General features: G+C 27.9%; 1 protein-coding gene across 1 annotated transcript in view; it reads right to left on the bottom strand.

The window, feature by feature from the left end:
- Positions 1 to 26,179, bottom strand: part of LOC113554494 — a 51,463-nt gene extending 25,284 nt beyond the window's left edge. Inside the window, exon 1 of the mRNA XM_026958374.1 lies at positions 25,739 to 26,179. Coding sequence (XP_026814175.1) covers positions 25,739 to 25,835 — 97 coding nt within the window. The 5' untranslated portion in view covers positions 25,836 to 26,179. The remainder of the gene's footprint in view (positions 1 to 25,738) is intronic.
- Between the last annotated feature and the right edge of the window lie 1,326 nt (positions 26,180 to 27,505).

The following is a 27,505-nucleotide window of genomic DNA, read 5'->3' as shown; positions in this document are numbered from 1 at the left end:
ATTATGATTATGGATCATCAATATTGACTGTTTGAATACGTCAAGCAACCGCAATGGTTTTTGCATTTGTTCATTTATATATATTTACGTAGTTACACGTATTGGAACTCTGTATGCGGAAACACAATAACCACGCGGTCGCGGCATAGCTTGGTAGTTTGGTGTGTGTGTTCTGCGGTGTTGTACGTGGTATAATATAATAATAATATAGTCGTAACTTCGTAAGAGGTTTTCTCCCGAATTAAGAGTCCTGTCACCGAGCAAGCCCATAACGGATCCACGCACGAGCCGTCTAACGCGATTAATTTAACTCGAAATAATTTATTATCGGACTATATAATAATATGTACTATTATTATTATTATTATTGTAGTCCACGTGTGGCAGGCGGTGTTGTATATAATAAAAAAAAATTGAATTTAAAAAAAAAACAGTTCGATACGGTCAGCAGCGATTTTGCAGCCAGTGACATGTGACCGACAACGAATCAAAAACGCAGATATAATACGTTTACGCAAGGAATATGTAGGTAGACTACAACTATACTCTATTTAGAATATTCTAAAAATTAACGATAACATGCAACAGTGATCATTAACCAGTAAAAAATTTAGAGCTAAATAAAAACCTTATTTTTAAAATTTTCTTATTGACTTAGCTAGTTCAATAATCCGGTATATTAACTTAGCTTTTTTCAGTTAAATTGAAGAACGTTTATAGATATGTATCTAACAGGGATTTAACTGTAGGTAGTTAAAATTAATTAAATAATTTTTTTTTGTTTCATCACGCTGTATAAGTACAATGATTTTAAACACAAACAATTAAGTTATATTCTTTAATTTAATAATTTATAGATTATACAAAACATGTAATTGCTTAAACCATTACAGCTATAGTATGCAAAAATAAAAAACAAATTTGAATACTTAGATGCATTTTTAACAAGATACATAGATATAAAATAGTTGAAAGTTGCTAAATCAATAAAAAATAATTTTTAACTGAGTTAGGTTAGCATTTTTCTCCGTATACAAAGATACATTTTTTGTTGTATATAAACACACAATCCTAATTTTACTTCACATTTTTTCTTACGTCATCACTTATATATGAATTATATAGTCTATACATCGACGCCAAAATGTGTATCATAAAATATATACGCAGCTTCCAAATTACAAAAATTTTACTGTCGGATGACAAATGACAATATTTCTCAATCACGGTACCGATGACGATCGTTGTTTCATTCTCTAATTTTGGTTTAATATCTAACGTGTTTGTTAACTAAATTATAATAAACCTCTGACAAACATTAGACAGCTTGGCCATGACTATAAAATAGTATTATACTATAGCAAGTTGTATATATACCTAGATATGATAAAATACCATAATTTATTATAATAATTGTTAGTATAATTAGGTAAAGTATACCTGTATATTCGTTGCTTATTTATTATCAGGTAGGCAATTTACTGTATAATATATTAATTTTCATCACATTATTGCGATCAAGTATGATGCGTTTGTATGTAATTACGCAAATATATATTATTGTTCATCATCCTGTCATTATATCAGAAACAATATATATATACATCGCTGCATAATCAGTGAGATCGGCAAATCATCTCTTGCCATGTGTATATATATATATACATATAATACCCATTATATATCATAGATGGTGTGTATTCCTTCCTTAATTTACTCTTACCCGTGATCGACGTTCTCCAAGGACAATTCAAACTCGCGCAAACAGTTGGCGAAATTACTATACATATCCATTGGCCATTACACGCATTATATTACACTATAATATGTATTATACTGTACACCATAGTATGATGATATAGCTATAGAGTATAGGTGTTCAGCTGTAAACATAATGTACGATCAACACGCGTCTCTTCGTCAGCATATATTATATTCACGATATATTGGTACGTCATATTATCGAGACGTCGTGCTCAATCAGTTTCAGCTGCCTATACTTTATTATGACTTCTACTTCAATAGTACACGTATATACTCGTATGATGTAGGTGCATACTGGAAAACTACTGGTTTTCAGGTTCGACAGTTAATGGGCAGGCGCGTTATTCTAATATATATAGGTACTAATTACGAGGACTGCAGGCACTATAAAACTTAACTGAAACGAACTGGAGATGTTTGGAAAACCGCGGAGCTTAAACCTTACTGTAATCTTAGTTAGTTTCTTAAGAATTAACATTTAAATCGAATAAAATATTTCAGTGTACTTACAGGATTTTCAATTCTCAAAAATTCAGCCGTTTTTTATTGTAATTTGCGCCCTATTCTATATAGTTATTCTTAAATAAATAATTTTATTAACTATTAATTATACATTATGGTGGTTAATCTACTCGTTAAACACTTGTGGTCAATTAACTTTATATTTGATACCAAACCAGTTTTAATTTTTGCGTACTAGTTAAACTTCTTATCAATATATTTTACAAAAGCCGTTATCTATTTTTTAGATAATAAATTTGATATTTGAAGTCTGAAGTCATAATCAAGCTCCACCTTCACCCCTTAACAATTATTTTTTTCATAGTATCAGTCCTAGAATCTAAATATACGTTGTACCTATGTAATAATATAATATCACATTATGTCATAAAAGTAATATCGTTTCGGCGATGAAACGACCGCAACTGTCAACTATAGCTGTACTGCACCCTCGGCGATCATCTCAAGTGTTACGAAGTTTACGACAATACGACCTCATCCACTTGTGGAATCGATACGACGAAAAAGATTATACTATCACAGTATAATACGCATACGGCATGTACCTACGCTACATCGTTGAATTCGATTTCTATCACCATTTTGTGCCATATGATTTTAGATTTTTAACCGACATGCTAAAATTGTTTGTATTATTGTTTATTATTATTTTACTAGTAGCGTGGCGTGGTTAAACGCGCTCACACTTGTCAGTTGTCGGTTTGTTAAACGAACGGAATCGGTCGCTTTCTATCATTTACATAAGACCGTAATCCAATTATACTGCAGGCATATCTATTAAACAGCGCTAAGACTCCGCAGTTCGGCGCACGTAAATCCAACGCTGAAAGAGATAGCGAAGAAAATAATATATCTCTGTGACATTAACACGCGCTGTCGATATTAAAATGTTACGAAAAATAAATATAAAATCTATAGGAATGTCACGGAATCACTATGGAATTTCTCTCGCGGATTCCTCAGTATAATCCGAAATCTAAGGAAAAAAATAATGAAATGTTTATTTATGTCTCGCTCAAACGCGGAACAAGTTTTACCATTATTTTTTCGAATATTGTAATAATATTATTTTACTCTCGACTATGAATGGTTTAGTCTATAAGAAAAACGTGATTTTATAATAGTTTATCTTTATCTAAGATAATCCTGAACATATACTAGTAATTTATTAGTTATTATACACATAAACTTACATTTAATGCAATTATAGTGTTGATATTTTACTTGGCTATTTTACATTAAACCATATCGTACTAAAAAAAAAAAAAATACGTATAGGTATAGCCATTGAGATAAAATTATTTACTTTATTATAAATTAACAATAAAGATAATTTTATAAAATACATTTCTAAAAACACTAAAACTGTACAGAAACTAAACTCAATTAATAACGCCTATCTCCAGCTCCTATTTCCCTCCTTCCAAGAATTTAATCGACAATTGCAGTGGGGGACTTTTAAATAGGCTCAATCCGTGTTTTGAGATTTAGGTAAAGGGGCTGAAGATACATGTCCAGGGTACTTTATAAAGTATTTGTAATAAAAATTTAAAGATTTTCCTTGCTAAGCTCGGTTTTAAATATAACATTTTTACCCAATTACAATTTACAATACATACAACTTACTACAATATTATATTTTTACTAATTTACCATTTAAACTATAAAAATAATATACTGAAAACAATTTATTAAATATACATTATATTACTATAATATATAAATACACTGATGAGTGATGAGGTAGTTATTTTAACCAATAAACAATACTAATTTTTTTAATATTTTTATTGCTAAATAATTGTTGATCCTGAATCACGAACTATAGTTAATAAGTATAAAAAAAATTCAGGACATGCTTTGGGAAAAGGGAGTTTTATTGATATTTTTCAGGGGAGGCTTGACACTTAAAGCTATTCCTATTTTCGCTTGACACTATAATAGTATAATATGTAGATACTATAATTATCAAAAATTAAAAACTCACTACCTGGTAGTCCGTCTATGATCCACATCATAGTATATAAGTAAATGGGTAATCGATTTTATTGGATAACATAACTAGGCATGCATTGCTCTATCGTTTATTTATTTATTTTTTTTTTATTAAGAATAAAGGCTTCGACATCTATGGTCATTAGCCTATACAGTGTTACATTAACTTAGAAATATACAGATATAATAGATAAGATTAAATAAGATCATAAAGTATCATCGACACGACACATTTCAACTTTAGTAGATAGCCCTCGATAGCTAGTAAGCACTGAAAACTTCGAAGAAACTACATTTAACGCTGCTCTTCAAGACCAAATTAAAAGACCTCTATCTGAAACAAAATCCCAACAATCTCCCTCCTCTCCAATATCAATCCAACAATCAGACAAAAAAAAAGCAAAAGTACTACCTCGGTCTAACTCATCTATTAAGCTAGACGATAAAAACTTCGATAGCACTTTACAATTAACAGAGCCCTTCTTCTCTAGTACGGATAACAATAGTTCGATTACATACCTACAATTTAAATATATTATAGAAAATTTTGGAAATAAACAAACAAATATATATACATTATGCGAAGATATAGGCTCAAACATACCATCAATTCTAGAAACAATAGAAAAAATCCTCCTTCTCATCAACGATCGTTCTATGAAAATAAAGTTAACCAAACTATCAAACCTATTATTCCAAACACAACCTCCTCAGGACAACAGTAAATCCCTTTAAAATTAATTACTACCAATTTAAACTATTCTCAACAAATATATATATATATATAAACATAATGAATATAATTCAGTGGAATATAGATGGATTTTATAAACGCAATATAGACATTCAACGAATAATATCTGACTTTAATCTATCGTTTATTATAAACACTATCGGCTATAAGAAATTTGCGGTTTTTTCACTCTACAAACCCAGTCAATTAACGGATGTTATTTAATCAATATTTCTGTTAGTACGGGTAAGTACTATAATTGTATAATGTTGGTTCACGGTTGTGAACTTATAATTTGGTCACGACGATACCACGGTGAAAAACCCTGCTTATGTTTATAATAATGTCTATAGTTATCAGTGACTGTTTAATAATATAATATTACACATGTGACGCCGATAAAAATGAACATATTTATGCACCTATATTAATATTAATAATAATAATGAAGTATTGACTATAGAGATTAAAATAATAGGTATAACTGTTAACCAATAGTACAATATAAAGGTATTCTAGATTAAAATCATAGTTTTAATGATGTACACTTGCACATCGCATTTACAATTCCTACGCGTATTTTATACTGTCGTGTATAGGTATGCGAGAGAAAGTTGATCTTGAACAATGGATCTACCGTACCCACACACATCTATAACACACACACACATATAAATGTATGATATTATAATTGCTGTTTTTAGTAATAGAATCGTCTTTTTCCGTATATTTTTTTAGTGTACTTTTTTTTTCACATCGATTGTCATCTGAGTTTTCGTAGCGTCCCATAGCTACGAAAATAGAAATTATATTAAGTGTGAAATTTAATCGATGCAGTCTACCACACAAACACCAATGCTCACATTGTATACATGCGTAGGGTGTATAAGGTGTGTTTTTTTCACATTTACATAATATAATATTGTCGTTTGTTACTCTTTTATGTTAATGTCATTGTAGCTAGTGAGTTTATAGATATAGTGACAATTATTAATACTTTCACTTCCTAAAGAAAACATCAACTTAGTAAGATTATTATAATTTAATGTGTACGTGATGTTTCACATAGGTAAATTATTATTATCAATTCTTTTTTACTTGTCCAGCGTGAAACCAATTGAAAATTAAATTTCTGATAATACAATATTTAATATACATTATTGAATCGGCTTGACATTTAATTTTATGAAATAAAATTTGAATTTATAAAATACATAATTTATTCTTAGATACACCTACTTCAAATAAAAATATTTTTGTCAACCACAAATCCATAGTATTGTAGATTATTTGATTTAAATGTATAAGTAAACGAATCAATACAGGCAAATCTGTCAATGCAGATAAATATTATGCATATATTATATATTTAGTTTCATTCCAAACAATCTAACCAAATATTAACACTGATTCGAAGAAAAACAAATAAGGTTTATTTGAATGAGTAATTCATTCATAGGTACATAATAATATTTACCTAAGCATATTTTATACGTTCGTATAATAATATATTATACAGACCTTCTTTAACGGAATACTAAACTAATAAATTAAATTAAATTCATTAAATATTAAATTAATAAACATAAATAATTATTAGGTAACTTGAAGTTACACACATAATAAATATGTATAGGTGTTTATACATTAATAGGATAGACGATAGTGAATAGATTTAAAACGTTTATTACAGTAATTTAGTCCAATTCAAATATAATCAATTACGACTTGCATTCTTTGAAGCATCATAACAGGCGCTTAATTGAGTTAAAAACTGTTTTACTAATGCGCCTCAACCATTATCGTTAGATAATACAATCATATATGTACATAGATAATACTGACTATTAATTCATTGAAAATACTTGTACGTCGCGATATGGTAATTGTATTTGTTCGCCGTTAATCACCGATAATATATTGGCGAACGGTAGAATTGTTTCGATTCAGTAATAGGAATATTTCATGTAGGTATTTGCATAAAATCATTTCTATTATCTAACCGGAGACTACTACTGAATACGCTACTGCAACTAATTAGCATTCGGATCATATTGTGTGCGGTCGCGTCCAGCCTGTACGCGCAGTCACAAAAGTCCTTGTGTTAAATACACACACATATGCGAGGCTGAGAAAGGGGAAAAAAGTTGTAAATTACAAAAATATTATTATATGGTCTTTCTGCGCGATGTTTGTACGTACATGTAAGTACATTGCGAGAGGTAGCTGACCGAGACCGAGAAGCCGCGGACCGTGACAAGATATATTTTCGTTGCTCTAAGTTTTTTATTATAGTCATCATTATTTGTCTTCTTCTTTTTCTGCGCTAGCTAAAAATTTGTCTGTATTGCAATGTAAGACATTGGCCGAATTTTTGTTGGGAACAACAACGGAAAAAAAATAAAGCACATTATAATGCGTTTGAATGTCGTGGGGACATTAACAGATGTGTGAAAAAATGCTATATGCTGCATGTACGCATGTACGATGTAATATATCATATATAATATAATAACATATCATTACAATATTTTCAAAATACGTACAATGGCACAACCTTGGACGATGGGAACACATATGGGGCAGTAGTCACTGTTGGTTCAAAACGCTCACTAAACGATTGTAAAAGTTGTCCGTATATTCACCGTAAGTCGTTTGGAAGTATAGTCTGTGACGATATTATAAATAATAATTAATATTATATGGTTAAATAAGTTTCACTAAAATATAACATAATTATATTTTCGTAAAAGATTTACAAAATATTGGACAACAAAAAAATTAACCATTTATTGAGGCACCTAATATATGTATAAACACGTGTCAACAAGACGTTGCTGCAACTTATAATAAAACGGTATAATACACACAGGGCCACAAGTATGCTATACAAACTATAAAACATATTAAATATTCAATAGCTACAATATTGTATTTTTTTTAAGTATAGCAGATTAATTTGTAATAATTATAACGATTATAACTTTAAATGAACAAATATTTTTTTTTATCATAAGCATTTTAATCGGTTTAAACAAACGTTTTAATGCACATAACACATTACACATGATGCTATTTTCAACATTAATAAACAATAAAAATGTCATTATTGAATAAAATGCCAAAAATGTTTTAGTAATTTAAATGACCAACAAATGTATAATAATATATAAATATAATATACGTATAGCCATATAGGTATTATACTTAATGTTTGAATATGAACATTTTCACTAATTTTATGAATTTAAAATATTAAAAGTAATGTATGACAAATTACAACAACAAGTACGTGATCAAAAAAGAAGATGAAAACAATGTAATAAAACGTAAACAATAATAAGTTATAATAAAAAATCTAGTTCCAGTATTGAAAAATCAATTCTATGAACAGACCTCTACAATCTACATAAAATACGCAGAATTCGTGTCGTACTTCGAAGAGTAACTGTAGATATTTTTCAATATTATTCATGATTTCAACATATTATGAATTTATAATAATCGGAAAATTTTGAGGAAGGAACCAAACAATTTTACAGCCTATATAATATAATAAATTAATACTATTCACATAAATTTCAAATATAAAGCATCGTTCTTGGATCTTTAGTAATTATTTTCCAGAGTAAAATATAGTAATTAAAATCAAAAATTATAACTCAATTCTAGAGTATGTTTATAGAAATGTTTCTAATTTTTACAGTTTCAAATTCTATACATAAAATATGATTTATATGAATCTTTGAAGTTTGAAAGGTCCTTTTTTTCTAAACAATTACAAAGAATTTAAATAAAAGTTTTGACTACTCAAAAACATATAAAAAAAATAAACACATCATTGTAAAACCTATAGCTTGCTTAGTTCGCTCAGAACCTATAATCTAGAAAGCCGGAATGCATCACATTCTACAAGTGACAATACGGCAACGTAATAATAAAATTAACATTATTTAAAAATGCATATACTTTAGTTTTAAACTTGCCCATTTTTATAATTTAAAATCCTTCAATGAATGTTAATGTTTATTGACAGTACTGTATAATATGTATAAGTACACAAATTAAAATCCCAGTACTTATATTATCAAAACCAAAACTCACAATATTATTCAAATTACGATCAAAATATTAATTCAAAGGCAACACTACAATGCTTATTAATATAATAATATATTATAATATTGTTAAAATAATGTATACAATAGCCAATGAGTTTTACGCAATTGATTGTTTCTACGTTTTTGAATTACTGAATCTAACGATACCACGCAGAATGTTCACTAAAACAATAATGAAGCATGTTATATTAACTGTAACAATATGTCGAAATATTTGTTTTAGTTTTCATTCTAAAATCAATGGTATTATGCGTACACGACAGGGTGACACGTGAAGTTTATTAATCTATTAAACGGGCAGCGGTTAACAGTGGCGTCGCGAATTGATTTCTAATAAATTATACAGGCAGATGCTTAATGCTAAAATGGAGATGCTACGTACAATTTCATAGCAATCGGTTGTTAGGTTGAGGTAAATAATATATAAGTACAATTTTATACATTTTATTTATAACATTATACCAATAAATAAAAATAGATAAAGATAATTTAGATAAATAATAAATTAATATTTTTTGATGGAGCTTTCTATTTTAATTGATAAGAATGTATTTTTATAAATTTGTAAAAGTAAAATCAATATTTTTCGTTAATTAACCTTATTACAGTTTCTAGATTGAAGATTTGTGTTAGTGTTTTAAAAGAGTATTTGACCTAATGTTTAAAATACATTTACTATGCAGTTTAACTCGTTGTGAGGTGCATTGATCAATTATTGATAAATTTAAAATATTTCGTTCGTTATATTAGTTGTATAAAAATAGCCTATTATATGGATGCACTGTAGAATCGGCATAATATACTAATTCTAGGTATTATATCATCAAACATTCATACCTATTATTATTATTACTAATAATATCAATATTACGACATGGTAGCTTTACTTAGGAGAGCGAGAGAGAGAATAAAAAGGGGACAATAAAACTTTTACACGAAGGCCATTGTCCGTCTGTTGGGCGATTGGTAAATGTAAGACGCGCCCGTTTATTATCGTTATTAATTTGAATGTGTGTCACGAAAACGATAGCGAAGGTTATGTGCATGCTAACTTCTGATCCTGTGCTGGTTGCAAAACATTTACATTTGCAACACACGCACGCGCGCTGCACACACGCGAATATAATATGAATCATATTAATCATCACAACATATAACACTATGAAAAGAGACCAGGCGAAAGTTTCCACCCCCACCGTTTAGTGGCAGTTTGTGAGTATAATATGTTCCGTTCCGTCAACATAATATTTAAACGAGATTTGACGGTGAAAATAATAACCATACGTCTCTTATGTGACATATACTTACAGCCTAACGTAGGTATAGTATTAATATATATATTATATAGAATAGGTAGTATTGTAAAATGTTTAATGTTTATTCATTCCAACCACCCGTTTATTGTACGGTCGCGCACCGTACATGTAAATACACTACACTCGCATGTATGGTTTATGCATGTCATGCATTGATGGACCAGATCGGATTTACTGATACGGATGATGAACAAAATGACGGAAGTAGGTGGGTCGTCATTATGAAAATCGATTGACCGATGTCAAAAATATAAAAATAAAAACTATGGCGTCAAGGATAATCGGCGACAAGGTGAGGTCCGAAACGAAATCAAAGTTACGTCCTGTTTAGACCAGTAATAAAGCGGATTATCATATAATATTATGTATTATTATGTTATATACATATATATTTAAACTATAATAATATATAGTCATCATAATAGTATGTATTCGTAATTATGTGAGTGTTATTTTGACTTCGGAAAAAGTAAGAGTGAAGTTCGCACATCTTTATGCAGCTACTTTCTATAAATGTAGTTAGTAGGTAGTAAAAATACGTTTCCGTGTGTATGGGTGTGTGAATGTCCAATGAGTCGAACGGTTCATTGAATTATAAACAAGAAATATTAATCTTATGTTATATTTAGGTACTCAATGAAGATTTTTTTTTTATATACAAAAACTAATTATCTCACTTTTTAGTACCTATTTTATAACTATTTATACATATAGTTTCAAATATGAGTTCAAGTTGATATTTTTTGGTAAACTGAGTTTAAAAACAAGTTCGTAAACTATATATATTTACATCTAAATCCAATTTATGTGTGAAAAAAATAATTATTATTAGAATAAATAATTTTATACATGCATTGTACAGACATATCGAGGGAATCGGATCGATTCGTGCGAAACAATCGTTTGACGGTATGTTGTAAACGCTGGAAAATTGACAATCTAACTATACAGACCTTGAAATAGGAAGGCACGTACATAGCAAAATATTCAATAACCAAGTTGGTATTTATGAATAAAATTTGAATTTCCGCTCATTTGACCGAACTAAGAAAAAAAACCAAGCAGAGAAAACAACAATACAAGCGTACAACAGTACATTGCCAAACATGCGCACTATCCGGATGGTCTTGCACGAGCACCAAATCAACTAATAACCTTGGAGAGTTTCCCTCTATAAAATATAATATACATATGTAGTATAGTTATAGTTACCACTTACCCTATTAAACAGCCCCACGTGCTGTGCTACTCCGACAAGTAAAATATTTAGTATACCAAAACCAAACATTTACGTAAATTCAAGTACCTCCTAATAAATTTGTACTTAGAAAACATTACGAAAGCACAAATGGACCGATTACAATGTAAGTATTTTTAAAGAAAACTAAATGATACATTCGGCGTAACCGGAAAGAAACGCATACGATTACTCTGGGAATGTGAAAGATTTTTCCGAATTTTAATTTAATATTGTGGGAATCCCGTATGCATTGATTATAATAATTATATAAAACTTTGCGAGCTCTTACATACTTTACGGATTCATACTTCGTTTAATGCGTACATGTCCACATCAGTTCATTTTAATTTTATTGAATTAAATATTAGACCTGAACAGTGAACATGCATCATTTTCACGATGAAAAACTGTAATGTATAATTTGCATAACAATTTATAAATTGATATCAGTATGACAGTATACTTATAATGGCTGCTAGTTATGGTATACTAACATCAAGAAAAATAAATAAATAAGAAATCAAAGAACAAATTTGCCTATATATATATTTATACATGCCTAATTCTAAACAAACTAGAAATATTAAATTCACTAAATTAAAAATAAATATTTAGTTAAATAAAAATGTACTCTTATTAATTACTCAGTACCCATATAGGTATATTTTATATTTTATATTGATATTATTTTTATTTTTTAATATTATTTATTTAATAAATAGCATCGAAAAATTTTTAATTTACAAAAAGTAGGTGTGTAAATAAATAAGATATTTAAAAAAAATTATATTATTATCGATTTTAAATTTTATTACAACCTCTCTTCGAAGATGATTCTATGGACAATTTAAATAATTATGATTATTTTCATATTCATAATTTATGAACAAATATAACAAATTTGGAATCTAATCAAAACATCATGCCTTATAAGTTATAGATAGCAGTTATTTCAAAAGATGTTTTATGTACCATAATATATGAATTGTTTGTGTTCTACATTACCGTATTAAAATAAATAATGTACATACTTTAATGTATAATTTTGTAATAAAATGCAATGCATTTGTAAATGTTTAGCAGTATAGTTAACTCAAACACCAATATAAAGTATTTGTATTCATTGATTATATGCATTTTTAATTATCTATAAAACTAAAAACTTTTAGTTAAATTAGCAATAATTTTCACACTAAATCATTAACAAAAATAAAAGCAGAACATTTAAATTTATTGATCTAAAAATAATATTATTGATTTTATGGTAAAACTGGCTGGCTAGTTAATAAAATCGTTTTATTTTTGAAGATGTTAATATACTCGAAGTTATATGGTGGTTAAAATCTAAAGGCTTAATGTGTCTATAGAAGTTAAAAAATATATATTTATATTACAGGTGCATCCATCCACCAATGGTATATTATTATTCGCATAATAAACGGTCGATTCGTAATAATAATCGTAATTTCAACCTTCACACTTCGGCTCACACATTACAATTTTCATATGATTTTTTAGCAGTTTGCTTCACGCACGGGTTCATCCGTGAATTTATTGTTGTTTTTTCTGTTTTTTACTTTTCTACACACTATAAAGTTTTTTCCTGTTTTTGCCATCGACCGTTACGATCCGTGTCGGGTTTGGTTAACTGCAGTTACTACTCACTTCTCCTTCAACACGAATATCCAGAAAACCGCGTACGGGACTAGATAGATGGATTTAAAAACCTAGAGGCATGTGTAAAAGTGTATACTATTCATGATCACATCCACACGAGAATTCTGAAGTGAATATTTTTTTATGCATGTGCTTACCTATGTATACATAAATAATAAAGAACCGTTCAAACGTCGTGCAGTTGTGTAACGAGGCAACTCTATCCAACGTGCAACCTCTGAGGTCATCTTAAGGGGGAGTAACTAACCTAGCGATGGAAAATATAATAATTATCGCTTAATTGCTGCTAATGCTCTCTGTCTATTCGTATTGTATTCGGCAATACATATTATATCTGCAGCAGCCACTGTATACGTATATATCAAATGGAATGGTTACGAAAACTTATCATATACCTGCGAAGCGTCACGATAACTGAGAAGAAAAGTGAGCGGCTTTAAGAAGCTATTGGATGAGAGAGGGCATTGAAATGTCACAAACCTATTGCATATTTATATTTTATTTCATGCATATAGATATAGTACTAAAATGTTTCTAAAATAAAACGCATCCAGTTAGTATTATTATAATTATTACCAATATGATTCTCCCTCTTCCTTATCTCTTGTGGACTTATGTAACTTTATGTAATTAAATAAATAAATAAATATAACCTGCCTTAGAAGTATTTTATTTATACAAAAGCAGGTTATATTTATCCCTGTCCGATTTAAAATTACATATTTAGGTATATTATTAAAGAAAAAAAGAAAATTAGCTAACATCTCTTATTTCCTCTTTTAAATTCCAAAATGCACTACATAAGAAACTTTTAATGTACAAAACAATCATAAGACCTGTTGTTGGTTCTATTGTATTCCAATCTATGGTCTTGTAATCAAATCCTCCAATATCAGGCCAATTAAGTCATTCCGATTTATTTCACAGCGGTTACTAACACACGCTCTTTGGTACATATCAAAATCTGCATTACATAATGACTTAAAAGTAAAACAGCTACTGAACTAGTCTAAATAACTTATAAAAACATTTCTACAAAATTTAAATATACACTATAACTTACTCGCAAAAACTAAAACGTAAATGATGGCGTAGATTTGTGAATTTAAAACTTAAAATAAATGTTTTAGATACTCTATATATCAGACTAAGCAACTCAAACTTCAAACAATAATTATATTGTACTAATAATTAATATCCAGTGCAAAAGTCCTGATTTTAAATTTCTATTGGCTATATTATTAAACTTAAAAAGTTAAGATTACGATTTCGGAACTTAAGTTGGAGTCAAAATTTAAAAATTATATTTTATAAACACTTAACTTCTTAGCTGATTATTATAAACTTACAAAATTATAATGTATATGCTCGTAATAACATTTATTCAACTACTAATTATTTGTGCATTATTTTATTCATAAATTATAATAATTATATACCTTTTGATTAAATAATATATTTACCTATATATTTAAAAGATGTTAAAAAATTACTTATTAGATCCTTGAAAACCATATAATATGTATATATATATTTATATCGAAAAAATGAATATGCTGAGATTAAAATAAAAAAATATTAAGGCATCTTAAATCTTAATTACTGAACACTTTTTTTAATGTTATATTTACCAATTAAAAACAAGATAGAACATATATATATATATATATATAATTTTTCTCATTGAGTAGCCGTTTGAAAAGTTACCAACAGCAAAATCAATATTTTATCAAAGCCATTCGCCATCTTTATATTAAAATAACAAATAAATAACTAAGTCCAAATCATTGGCAGTTTATAAAATGTAACCTTTATAACCACAGCATCCATGTTATTGTTTAAATAATATATGTATGTATATATACACAATGCAATCAGATAATTCTATATATAACGTCCATGTGCATATACACACGTCGCAATTGAACTCTTTCTTTCGTTCGCTCAAGTTATAAATATACAATATTTCATCCTGTATAACTAAGCCCACGACATCCGCTTGATCATGCAGTGCCAATGCGGCGGCGACAGCGGTGATAGTGTACCCTCTTATAAATACACGCGCTAGTTCCACAGTCCATAATAATATAGTCTCCACATATTTTATTGTACACTCGATATATATAACCAATGTCTATGTGACACGCGGTGTTGCAACAGTTAAGTAGCGTGACATATTTATGTGCGCATAGTGAATCGTACAGAGTTATCCCAGCTAAAAAGCATCATCCATAAATACAAATCTACCGAAACAGGTTTTGTATACGTGGTTTACGACATTTGGAGATGTAGTGACTTATTAATTTGCGAGGGTATACTCATAACACGATTTTCCAGTTCCCCATCGAAATGACTGAAACGGCGTTGAACTTGATCCGGTGTACTCGTACAAGACTCCCGCATATACTAGGCACACTATACCCGTGTGCGTACCCATACAGTACAGACTTCACGAAAGTTTGCGATGTCGGACAGTTATGTGTGTGGAATCTACATTGTGGATCTTTTTTCTAGTATGTTATACTATAATAGTATTATATGCTGTATAGCTGTATTATAGGTACCTACACGGTACAGTTACATTTCACATCCGATACACGTGCGTCATAAAATATCATAACTGACTATACCATGAGCATTCCTTTTACGTAAACAGTACCTATCCAACAAAGTTGTTCATATTTACTTAAAGGATTTCATGTGAATTTATGTGTATGTGTATGTGTGCGTACATGCTAAACAACTATACTGTCAATAGTCGAGAAACGCTGTGTGTGCATGACACAGCCACTCGACCTAGATCTCAAGTCTTCCGTTAGATGAATGGCCGAGTTATATTTTGACATGAACACATTAACGCATGTCTACCGGTTCAATTGATCAAAGTGAGTGGGTAAACTAACACGGTACCGTCGGCGCGTCATATTAGTATAGTTGATAGTGGACTAAATTATTTACTCGTTTTTAAATTTGAAAAATCTATTGACTTTTGCTCACATAACTTTACACCATATATTAAAACTTTTTCATTTGACTTTTATAATTAACTTATGTTTTTTTTTCTGATAAAAAAAATATTTATTTACTTTAGATAATTAATAATAGTTTCAAAAAAAGTCAGTTAACTTATAATTAAATAAAGTATTTTTTTTTAATAATTCTTGATTTTTAATATATTATCTTTATACATTTATAACTCTATTATGAAAATTTGGTACATACAACGTACAAATAAAAAACTTATGTATAGCAATATAAAGGTAGCTATGAAATGTTTCTAAATCACAAATTGACATGGCTGGAAAAATTAATTTACCTATTTTAAATTGCCGATAACATTCGACTAATAAAAAAACATTATTTTAATACCTTTTTCTGCTCTTGTATATTTTCTTGATAAATAGATACTTTAATCACAACGTTACTAACTAAAATTTAGGTACCATCAGATCAATTTTAAACTCTGTCACTTATTATACCTAGTAGTCACATAACTTTTGCATTATCTAACATTATTATGAATTTAAGCTAGATTTAAAGACTCCGTGAAAATGTATAGAACTAATTTTATTAAATGCATTGTTAAAATTCCTTTTTTTTTAATGATTCCAAATTATACTTGGGAAACTATCTAAATTCTAAGACAAATGATTTATAAATTACAAATTATTTTAGGTTTTATATTGAAAGAATACATAGATAATTATATAGCTATCAGAAACTAGTAAAACAATATTATAATTTCAAACAGATAAAATATAGTACATCTAAAAGTTTTGAATAAAAAAATGAAACCAAATATTTCACAAGATAAAGTTTATAAATAAGACAGTACTAAACTGTACTTTAAAACAATCGGCATCCTATAATCTTTACATTAATTATATAGATTATACATACATTATATTATATATCTGCAAGACTGTAAATAATTAACTTTTTTTAGTTGAATTACCAATTAATTTATTTAATTACATATACTTAATTATTTTATTTACATTTATATTATATTTAAGTACTACTATATCGATGATAAAATATCTATCCGATGTTTTAATTCATATTTATTTCACTTATTTGTTAATATTTTTTTTAAAGTATGGGTGCAACTATCATTAAATAATTAAATATTTGAATAAGTTAGTTTTATAACTTCCAAAATAAAATATATTTTCTTTCAATATACTTACCTCATCATATTAGTTAAGCACCAGACATAGTATTAGATATACAACCAGTTATGCATTTATCACAATCTACACAATCTAGATAGTTTGCGCTTAGTCAGAGCATTATCATTTCGTTCGTTATTTTCCGCCATTTGTAACGTTTTTTAACGTAGTAAAACAGCATAAATCAACAGAAAAGAAACCCATAAATAACTACGTAGAACTTCTCTATGAAATCAAATGACGCTTCTTAAACCAGAATCTTATATAGATACAGACTTACAGTATATATAATATAACTGCTCCAGTCACATATAAAATACTTATATACCTACACATGAATATATACAGAAAATACGTTAGTTTTTATGTTCCAATTACATTGTCCATATACGATTTTCATATATTTATAACTTCATTTCGAATGCGGTTTGTTGGTTGAGAAGTAAGCTAAAGAAAATATGTTTTTCTTTCTCTCTCTCTATATATATATATATATATATATATATATATATATATATATATATATATATACAATATACATTGATTATGACATTATATCTGTAAATAATATATACGTATTAATCGTATTATACATATAGTAAGTTTTTATTTTACGAGTTAAGTCTATGTTGTCATTTTGTATTATATAATGATTTACTTATAATGTCTTGAAACTAACGATAACCACTATCTGTAATGCATGTTATCTGAACTAACTATAGCTAGTGAATCGTGATCACAAACTAATAAACGTCAACTATATCGTACAACCAAATGATTAATACGCCATCAAAATGTGCTTTACATAAAATATTTGATAATAATATAATATGGTAATCGTTTAGTTCACACAATGCGTCAGTGCACGCAGTTTTTATGTAGCTTACTGTAAAATATATAATTATCTAAATTTAATAGTTACAAAATATTGATTTAAATAATTCTCCATAAAATAAATTCAAAACATAAATTCTTAAAATTTTAAATAATATACTCTTCACGAGGAAGTCAATTTCAATATGAAAATTAACAATAGAACCTTGTTATATTATTATGTTAACCCGGATCAAACAACTACCTATATACATATATTTTAATACGGATGTCCGACCTTTCACTTAAGTAATATCTTTATATTATAATACCTACAGCATCCATAATCATCGTTTTGTCCATTTATAACCATTGTAGCAGATTATAAAATCCTAGTCACGTATGCTAAGACTGTATATTTGACATGTTCATTGGAGGTTTATAAGTTATAATTCACATGTAAACAATGTGTAGATCTTTGGAATGCATTTATAAACAGTCACCTTGAAAAACTAAAAATTTCCATATAAAATAATATCATTGCACGGACCCTCGGCGAAAAATCAATTTAATTTCTCTGGTTTTCACCTCGAGGTCTATTGTTCCATCGAAATTCCTGACGTGCAAAGCATAATTTGATTATCTTCGATAATAATGTACCTATAATATGGTCAAAACTTAACCATGATAATACTATCGAGGTTCATTATAAACATTATACATAATATATATATATATTGTACATATTAGTATATTACATATTATAGTTGTACCTATATATATTTATATACAGCCATACATACTCAATAGACCCGTAGGTGATGTAATTATCAACACCAAATAAGGACAATATATTACACAAAGAAAAGTAATCATGGATGAGCCAGGCAGATTCAACGGCTTGGAGCTACGTAAAAGTATCTTCCATTAAGTATTGTTATTATTACTATAAGGAAACTATATACGTATACACTGCTCTATTGCGACAATTGAATGAGGAGACCATTAGCCTCAAGTCATTGCGCTTGTGTTTCGCAAGTAGGTACTGTGCGATTGGTTTTTCATTGATATTTGATTATGGGAATATCGTTCATGCGTAACACAACAAATATATAGTAAGCAGTGCTTTTGACGGAGACTAAAGTACAAAAAAGTATTATATAGTTTTTAAATTAAACAGAATGTGATGTTACATAAAAGTCATAAAAATATCGAATAATATTTATCACTAAAATATTCAATAAAACGTAATAATACTATAAAAATGTATAGTAATATTTTTTTTGTAATTATAATATTTATAATATATAATAATAATGTAATAATATTAAATAATGATATAATAATATATAATATTATAGTTGTTATCAAAACTTATAAATCCATACCAACGTACGAAAAATTTCATACATCAATCGGTATATGTACGGATTCTTTAATCAAATGTTTATTTAGTTGTTCTTTATTTACGTTACAATTTTCGAAATATTTCGACTATTTTTGAGCTATTTATAAGCATAAGAAATTTTCGAAGTGTTTAGTGTTTTTTTATAACATTTTTTAAATGTTGATTAAAAATTATTTGCTTGATAAAAATGCTTGAAAGTTTAAAAAAAACTTCTCATAAGTCGTTAATTGTTTAATTAAAAAATATCGAAAATCTATGGTCTCAATATTTTTTTATAAACGTTTAAAGTTAGAACATAAATAAAATTCATACAAATTAAAAAAATTAGTAAATTATTTTGTATTTGAAAATTCATGCAAGTTTTTGTTTAAAACCGAAGATTAAAAAATATAATATAAGGTTCTTTATTAGTTTTTTAACTTATACTTAAAAAAAATTATATCGGAAGGCGAAAAGCCTAATTGATATTTTATGAGTACCTATTTAAAATTCAAATGTTTACGACATACACCCGTAAAATAATTATTTCTCCTCAGTTTTTGATATTTTATTGTGATTTGAAAAAAATAACTATACGACAATAAATACTTGAAATTTTCACCAAATGTTTATATCATCATTTTGATTATACGATCAAATTTTCAAATTTTTAATTATTTATAGGTATGAACAATTTTCAATTTTTATCGGTTTTTTCTGTAAAAGTCGATGAAAAATTCTTGAAAATTTAATACAAGATTCCACAAAAATTATTCTTATATCTGAATTAAAATATTAAAAATACATCGGCACATTTTTTTTTTTATGTGCATTTAAACTTTAAATTTTGACGAAATTACTTATTTAAACTATAAATAACGATGCTTATTATTTTATTATAATTTAAAAACAGTTGGAACTTAAATTTTTATGTGTTTTATATTATTATGAATTTTACCATTTTATTTATAGGCAAATATCAATTATAATATCTGGTAACTTATAGTTTGATTATTGTATTGTATAGTTTTTTTCAAATACAATACTACACTTCTAGGTCTATTATCACTAATCTTGTAGACTACAAAGGAATTTTACATCTTTAAAAAAAAAACAGAAGTGAGCCATCGTGCTTAAAACGTTTAGATCCGCTTTTAACCATAACGGTTAATTTAATACAAATCAAATCTTGATGACAGTTGACAGACGTGAATGTTTACAATTATTTTAGACTGACGTAGGTATAGCATGTATGGGTATGTGTAATAAAATTATTATATATTATGTACTAGTGTGTTCTACGCGCATATATACGTCATCAACATACCCTTTCTTCATTCACCACTGCGTCAGATAAAAAAACATATTATTATAAAACTAATATAATATACATCACGATAGCTTCGCTCAAATATACAAGGGACGCTGGTAAAGTGTACGGTAAAACATAGGTTTTTGACCCACAGTATTTCCCACACGAATTTTCCAAGCTATAATATTATATATAATGATGTATATAATATAGTGTTAAGTTTGAGTATTAATACAATGATAACATCGTCTTTCTATCGATAGTCATTATTCATTGCATTACATATTATAATATTTGATAATGGTCATCGAAAAATACTGATACGAATTCCCAGATAAACAATTTCAAAAAAATTAAATGGCGTATTTTACAATAAAAATTTACGATATACCTATAATAAAATATAATTCAAAAAGCCTTAAACCTTAAATTTAATTTGATTTTTTCCTACCAAATATCAACTTATGAGATGGTCGCGAACAATCACTATCTATGCATACTGTACAAAAACTAGGTAACTAAACTTAAGTGATTGAAATAAGCCAATGGAGTAAAAATGTGTGTACGCAAAAAAGTTCACATTACATTATAGGTATGTATAAATTTAATTAATAAACGAAATGTTAAATAGCTAATATTATTTGTTTTGATATCAAGCATAGAATCAGTTCAGCCTCCGGATACGGGTCATGGAAGAGCGGTTCTACCTACTACATACAATAATATAAAATACATATACTATACAAGTATCATGCAATTAACCTCAATGTACTGTATATATACAACCATCAGGTCGTCCTATATTTTAATTACATTGCTGGTATTACAACATAAACAATGTGTTTATAATAGTCAACAGGATCATAAAAACTACGATACAAATAATAACTATAAAAAAAACTATAGTAAAAATCTTCTTCTGGTGACAAGTAGATTTCTAATTGTATGCTTAAAATGTATCGCTTCAATAATTGTCGCTAAAACAAGGATTTTCTATGATTATACAATGAGGAACATCATGGCCGTATCACAGTCTGACTTACACTGTGATGATTACATTTGAAGGTAACCGATAAATAATTGTACAGTAAAGAGTAGTTTTCCTCAATGTGAAGAACAAATATTATTCCAATTCCCGTTAATAACGATAAAAAAGAAATAATTCCACAAAACATGTATTTTTTACCTTTTATTTATAAGTAATTTATATTACATGCCCTTATACTGTTTTATATTATATAATAATTCTAAGAATACTATACTATTTAGTTTTGAATTATTTATACTATAGGAATAGAATATGTATGCTAATTTTTTAAATCTTAAACTTTAAATTTAAAAAGCACTTATAATTTAGAAAAATGTGAAAAACTCATATAATATAAAATATAATATTAAAAATATTGAAATTTAGAAATAAATTTCTGAACTTTGGTAGAATTTCTTTAAATCATTGCAATTAAAAGTTAAATAAATTTCATGAAAATAATTTTTTTTTTAATTTTGAAAAAAAGTTTGAAAACAATTGTAAAGACCTCGAACTTAAAATTATGGAAACTCACTTGATTTTTCAAGATAGCTCCAAATACAATTCATGTTGGTCAAGGGTGCAAACGACAAAATGTGGGAGGAATAGTTAAAAAATTATAAGTATGAAAAAGACAATAGGGCCCGTATAAGCGGCTATGATATCTCATAATATGCATGGAATATTTTAACAATAGCTATTACAGGTATAATTAAGTCAGCGGTAAAAAATAAATTTTCACTTGTCATAATACAACTTCATAGGCCACGCATGCGTGGATTCCCGCTGATAACTTAACATATTAGCCATTATTGGTATAATATTATAAACTTAACAGTTTTATATTGAACACATTTCGCAGATCAAGCTGGCGGATCTGTGTTTATATTTATAAGTCTTTTGTATACACACATGGTGTAATTACATACAAGAACGTGCCTATCACTAGCAAGAGAAATGCTCCTTTGAACACAGCCGACGAACTTAATGCGGTCGAGATGTATGGCAAGAGATATGCGCCGATAGGTATTGTGACTTCCTATTGGAAGTATATGTGTATATTCTATACATTCAATGGAAAAATGATACGTAGTTTATTACCATGGCGTATGTAGGTAGGCAGGTACAGACCAAATCGATTCAATAATGAAGTCGAATAGTTGCGATAAAGAAGAGATTTATTAGAGCTACAACGAATATACTATGAGTGTATGTACGAGGAACGTCTTGTCCAGTGGACATTATTTTCTTTTGCTTCGTATTAAATGTATATTATAGTTTTAGCGACAAAGAAGAATGTTTCCATCTTTGAACGAGTTTAGTTCGACGAAGCACAAATACGCATTGCTAGTTTTAAATAGTTCGATAATAAAATCAGACGACACTGCGGGCTGAATTAATGCATTGTTCTAGTGACAAAACAATCAGTTTTGTCAAGGTAACATTATATTATTGTACTAAGGAATACAATTCGTGTGAGCGTACGTATTGCATATTGACTGTATTGTAATATATTGTATGCCTTCCATAAATTCTCGTCGTTTTCCATTATCTATCGAGACTATTTGACTTTCATCGAAAACGTTTTTTTCTAGTTCTTAACATATTTTACGTCTATCTAATATGTATCTGTTGTTACCAGTTACCACGCACTGACTTGACAAGTCTTTTTCTTTGCAAAAATATTGTACTCTAGTTTTGACGTGACATCTTCTACGGTACGGCAGCGGACAAACTCGAATGTTTGGTTTCTAGTACGAAAACCTTATTACATTACACTGTAGCAAATCTATTCTTGTATAGAAACCTCTCTAGTCTCTATGTACGTTTTATATGGAATCTGATGAACCGTTATACTCGTAGTGAATGTACAGAATAATGTAAACATATAATATATTATTATTATATTATGTAGCTGTCACCTATACACAGTTTTTGAACTGTTATTATTTCATGACGAACTTATCTAAAAATCGTGGTTAAAAAACACTCAAATTTTTAGTCAAAAAAGTGACAGTACAATTTGCATATAGAAAATTGTCCAAAGATAATATTACCTATATTATATAGCAATCGAACGTAGATAAATGCATAATAATTAATAAAACCAGACGTGCAGGAACCTATAATATTCATTATATTTTTATTAGTAACAAAAATACATTTTAATGTTTGTAAATAATTTATAAAATACATTTTTACTCAATTTTTTACTAATACCACTAAAAGCTATTTTAATTTTCAAGTTTAAAATCCTTATCAATGAATTTTAATTAATATAAAATTGTTATATACGTTTTATAAATTTCTACTAACGAAATGATTTAATCTTTGATCTTTATGCTACTTAAAAGTACATAATAATATACTATGTCACTGGAATAGTCATAATCCAAACAAAATAAAGAATGATTAATATATTTATTAAATAATTAACTATATATTATTCAATTACAGCTAAGTCAAACGGGACTAAAATACTAATAGGTACTCGTCATTCATTAATACAAATAAATATATATTAACTATGTAATTAAAAATTTTCCATATTGATTTTGAGTATTCATATAATAAATACTCTCTGAATTGGATAAGTGTGTTAAATCACTATTAATCACGGAATATTTTTTTTTAATATTGAGACTATCCTAACCTAACTTTAAAGTTTAACCAGCCAATATTATATTAACCTTATATTCACCTTTTAAAGTATATATTAATGAATAAATTATTTATGAAATGGGTGAAATCAATTAACTTAACATTTCGAAAAATTAAAAAAACCTATATTACACATATTTAACATTTTAATAGCTTAATATAGTTTTATATGATTATTACAAAAGAACTGTATCATCTGAATTTTTCTCCTTTTAAAAGTAAACAATCTGTCTACATAGCAACCAATACCAAAAAATATCTTATGTTTGTCTTGTTTTAAGTACTTGTGTTTGATTTTAATAAAGATTTTACACCTATATAAAGAAGTACCTATTTTCAATGCAACTTAACACGGGTACACTTGTCGGGAGTCATGACGTTGGGCGTTTTCCCACACCCCGGACCTCGAGGCTTACCGCATAATAGTAGTATAAAAAGTTTGTCTGATATTAAAATATCCATACCTGGCGGTTAAATGTACTTAAAAAATATAGAATAAAGTAAACTATATTAATATAACTTATTAGTATAATTATATTGTATATAATGTATTATAATTATGAAGTAAAAAAACCTAATGACTATTATAATAGATTTATTGTTTCTATGTTTAGTGTTGTTACTGTACACCGTGTACCATTAATTTTGAAATCAATAATAATACTCGAATCCAAAACTAGTAACAATTATTACCCAATATTATCAATGCCTAATGCACAGACAAGAATATAACGATGCTCTTTTTCACATATGATAAATATATGTACGGTATAACACCACTGCAGTAATCTGCATGCTACATTGCTAATTATAAATATATACCTTTTAATGATTACACTATTAAAAGATATTTTGAAAAACATCTATCTAACCAGCAGAGATAAGTATAGCTTTCCAGACTTACACTCTTAGCTCCAAAACAAATTATCTAAAAGAAATAGTGGTAAGTACCTATAGGTACTAGTATTAGATTAAATATATTGTCTTAAATACCATACCTTTGATTAGTTGAGCGGCCGAAATGGCAGACACTGCCAAAATTACGAGGAATGCGCACCAAAGGCCGCACTTGCACTGCATCTTATCGGTTGACATTACTCGTATCCATTATGGTTTTTACGCAGCTCCAGCTAAAAGTTATCCGAGAAAACGCACTACAATCGCACAAATATCACCATCGTTTCACATTCGCACATTAACTATTATAATTATTTTTGTAACGCGCACATTCCAATACTTAACCCATTATTGTGTTATTAGATATACTAACGACAGCATGTGGTCACTCACAATTTATCACAAAAATGTTGTATAATATATAATATAATATGTGCATATGAATAGTTATCAATATGATCGATGACGCACGACTACACCAATTAAAAAGGAAATTAAAAAATTAAACAAACAACAAACATACAAAAGAAATACACACGACCGGCGTGCAAGACAGACTAACTGGTCGCGTATGGTTTTGGCGGCACGCGGTCGCTGTGCAACACGAGCTCACTACAGCGCCATCTACAAAATCGGTTCGCGCTACTAAAGAACAACGTTATTCTGCTTGCGCATACTGTTGTCGGATTTCGTTTTAAATTTTTGAACGCTAAAAGTACACAGTACTGTCTGTACTTATAGTGGAACTCTGTCAAACAAGCTTTAGTGTGCTGTTTTTGAATAACATTTTTTCCGTTATTTATGGGAAAAATAGGTTGTAATTTGTAGATATATAAGTTATACCTACATACGAGTAGGACTTATATAGTTATATATAATTTACATTATACATGTTTAATTAAATCTTACAAAACAATCAATTTACAAAAAATGGTACTAAATTTTAGAAATTAACTAAAGATCAACTTTAAACTTTAAAGTCATCAACGATCAGTAAAATTTGACCATCCTTTCAGCTTTTAACTTTCAGGTGGAAATAGAAATGTTCTAAAATCTAAAATAGAAAAATAAAATATTAAAAAAACGATAAGTTCAAACCAAATAATAGAAAGTGAAAACTATAGAAGGGTTTTTCACTTAAGTAGTTACTTTTTATTAGTTGATTACCATTTAAAAATTGTATGTTAAAAACCAAATATTATTACATGAACTCAATCGTTAGTAAAGACTTTTTGTAATCATTGAGATAAACAAGATAATTAATAAATTTTTATTAAATACTTTGTATTCTAAAACTTTGTTTTTTGAGGAACTTTAATTTCATAATCATTTTTTCTTTTTGTTCATCTTTATCAAACAGTCATTAATAATGAGTTAATAAAAATCGCTGCAGCGACGACCGTGGTAGTTCAGCAACATATCATGACGATGGGTCAAGGGTGTAATGGGGGAAAAGTACAAACCAATCACAAATATATGTTTTATAATCAATAATTATTACATTTAACTACCAACGTACATAATACATATCTATATAACTATAATGCACACTATTTCCTAAACTATAGAGAAATCTTTTCACGGATATTATTTCTTCATTACCAATCGTATACAGAGATTTTGAAGATATTCATTTGTTTTTCCTATCATGTTTATAGTATTTTGTAATAATAAATCAAGACTTTTTGATTATACATTTGATGTTATAAACTTTTTCAAATAAATATATAATTTAATATATTAATCTATAATATAGTATGTAAAACTGGTTTTTAACTAATTTAAACTTATATATACTTTTTAATAAATTAAAATTGTTTTATTGTTTTTTGTCTATACAAAACAATATAATACTATACAATATGAAA

This window comes from Rhopalosiphum maidis, chromosome 2, assembly GCF_003676215.2.
Source record: "Rhopalosiphum maidis isolate BTI-1 chromosome 2, ASM367621v3, whole genome shotgun sequence".
In the NCBI taxonomy this organism is placed as follows: Eukaryota; Metazoa; Arthropoda; class Insecta; order Hemiptera; family Aphididae; genus Rhopalosiphum; species Rhopalosiphum maidis.
Note: the sequence above shows the minus strand (reverse complement) of the source record. Positions and strands in the feature narration are given on the sequence as shown.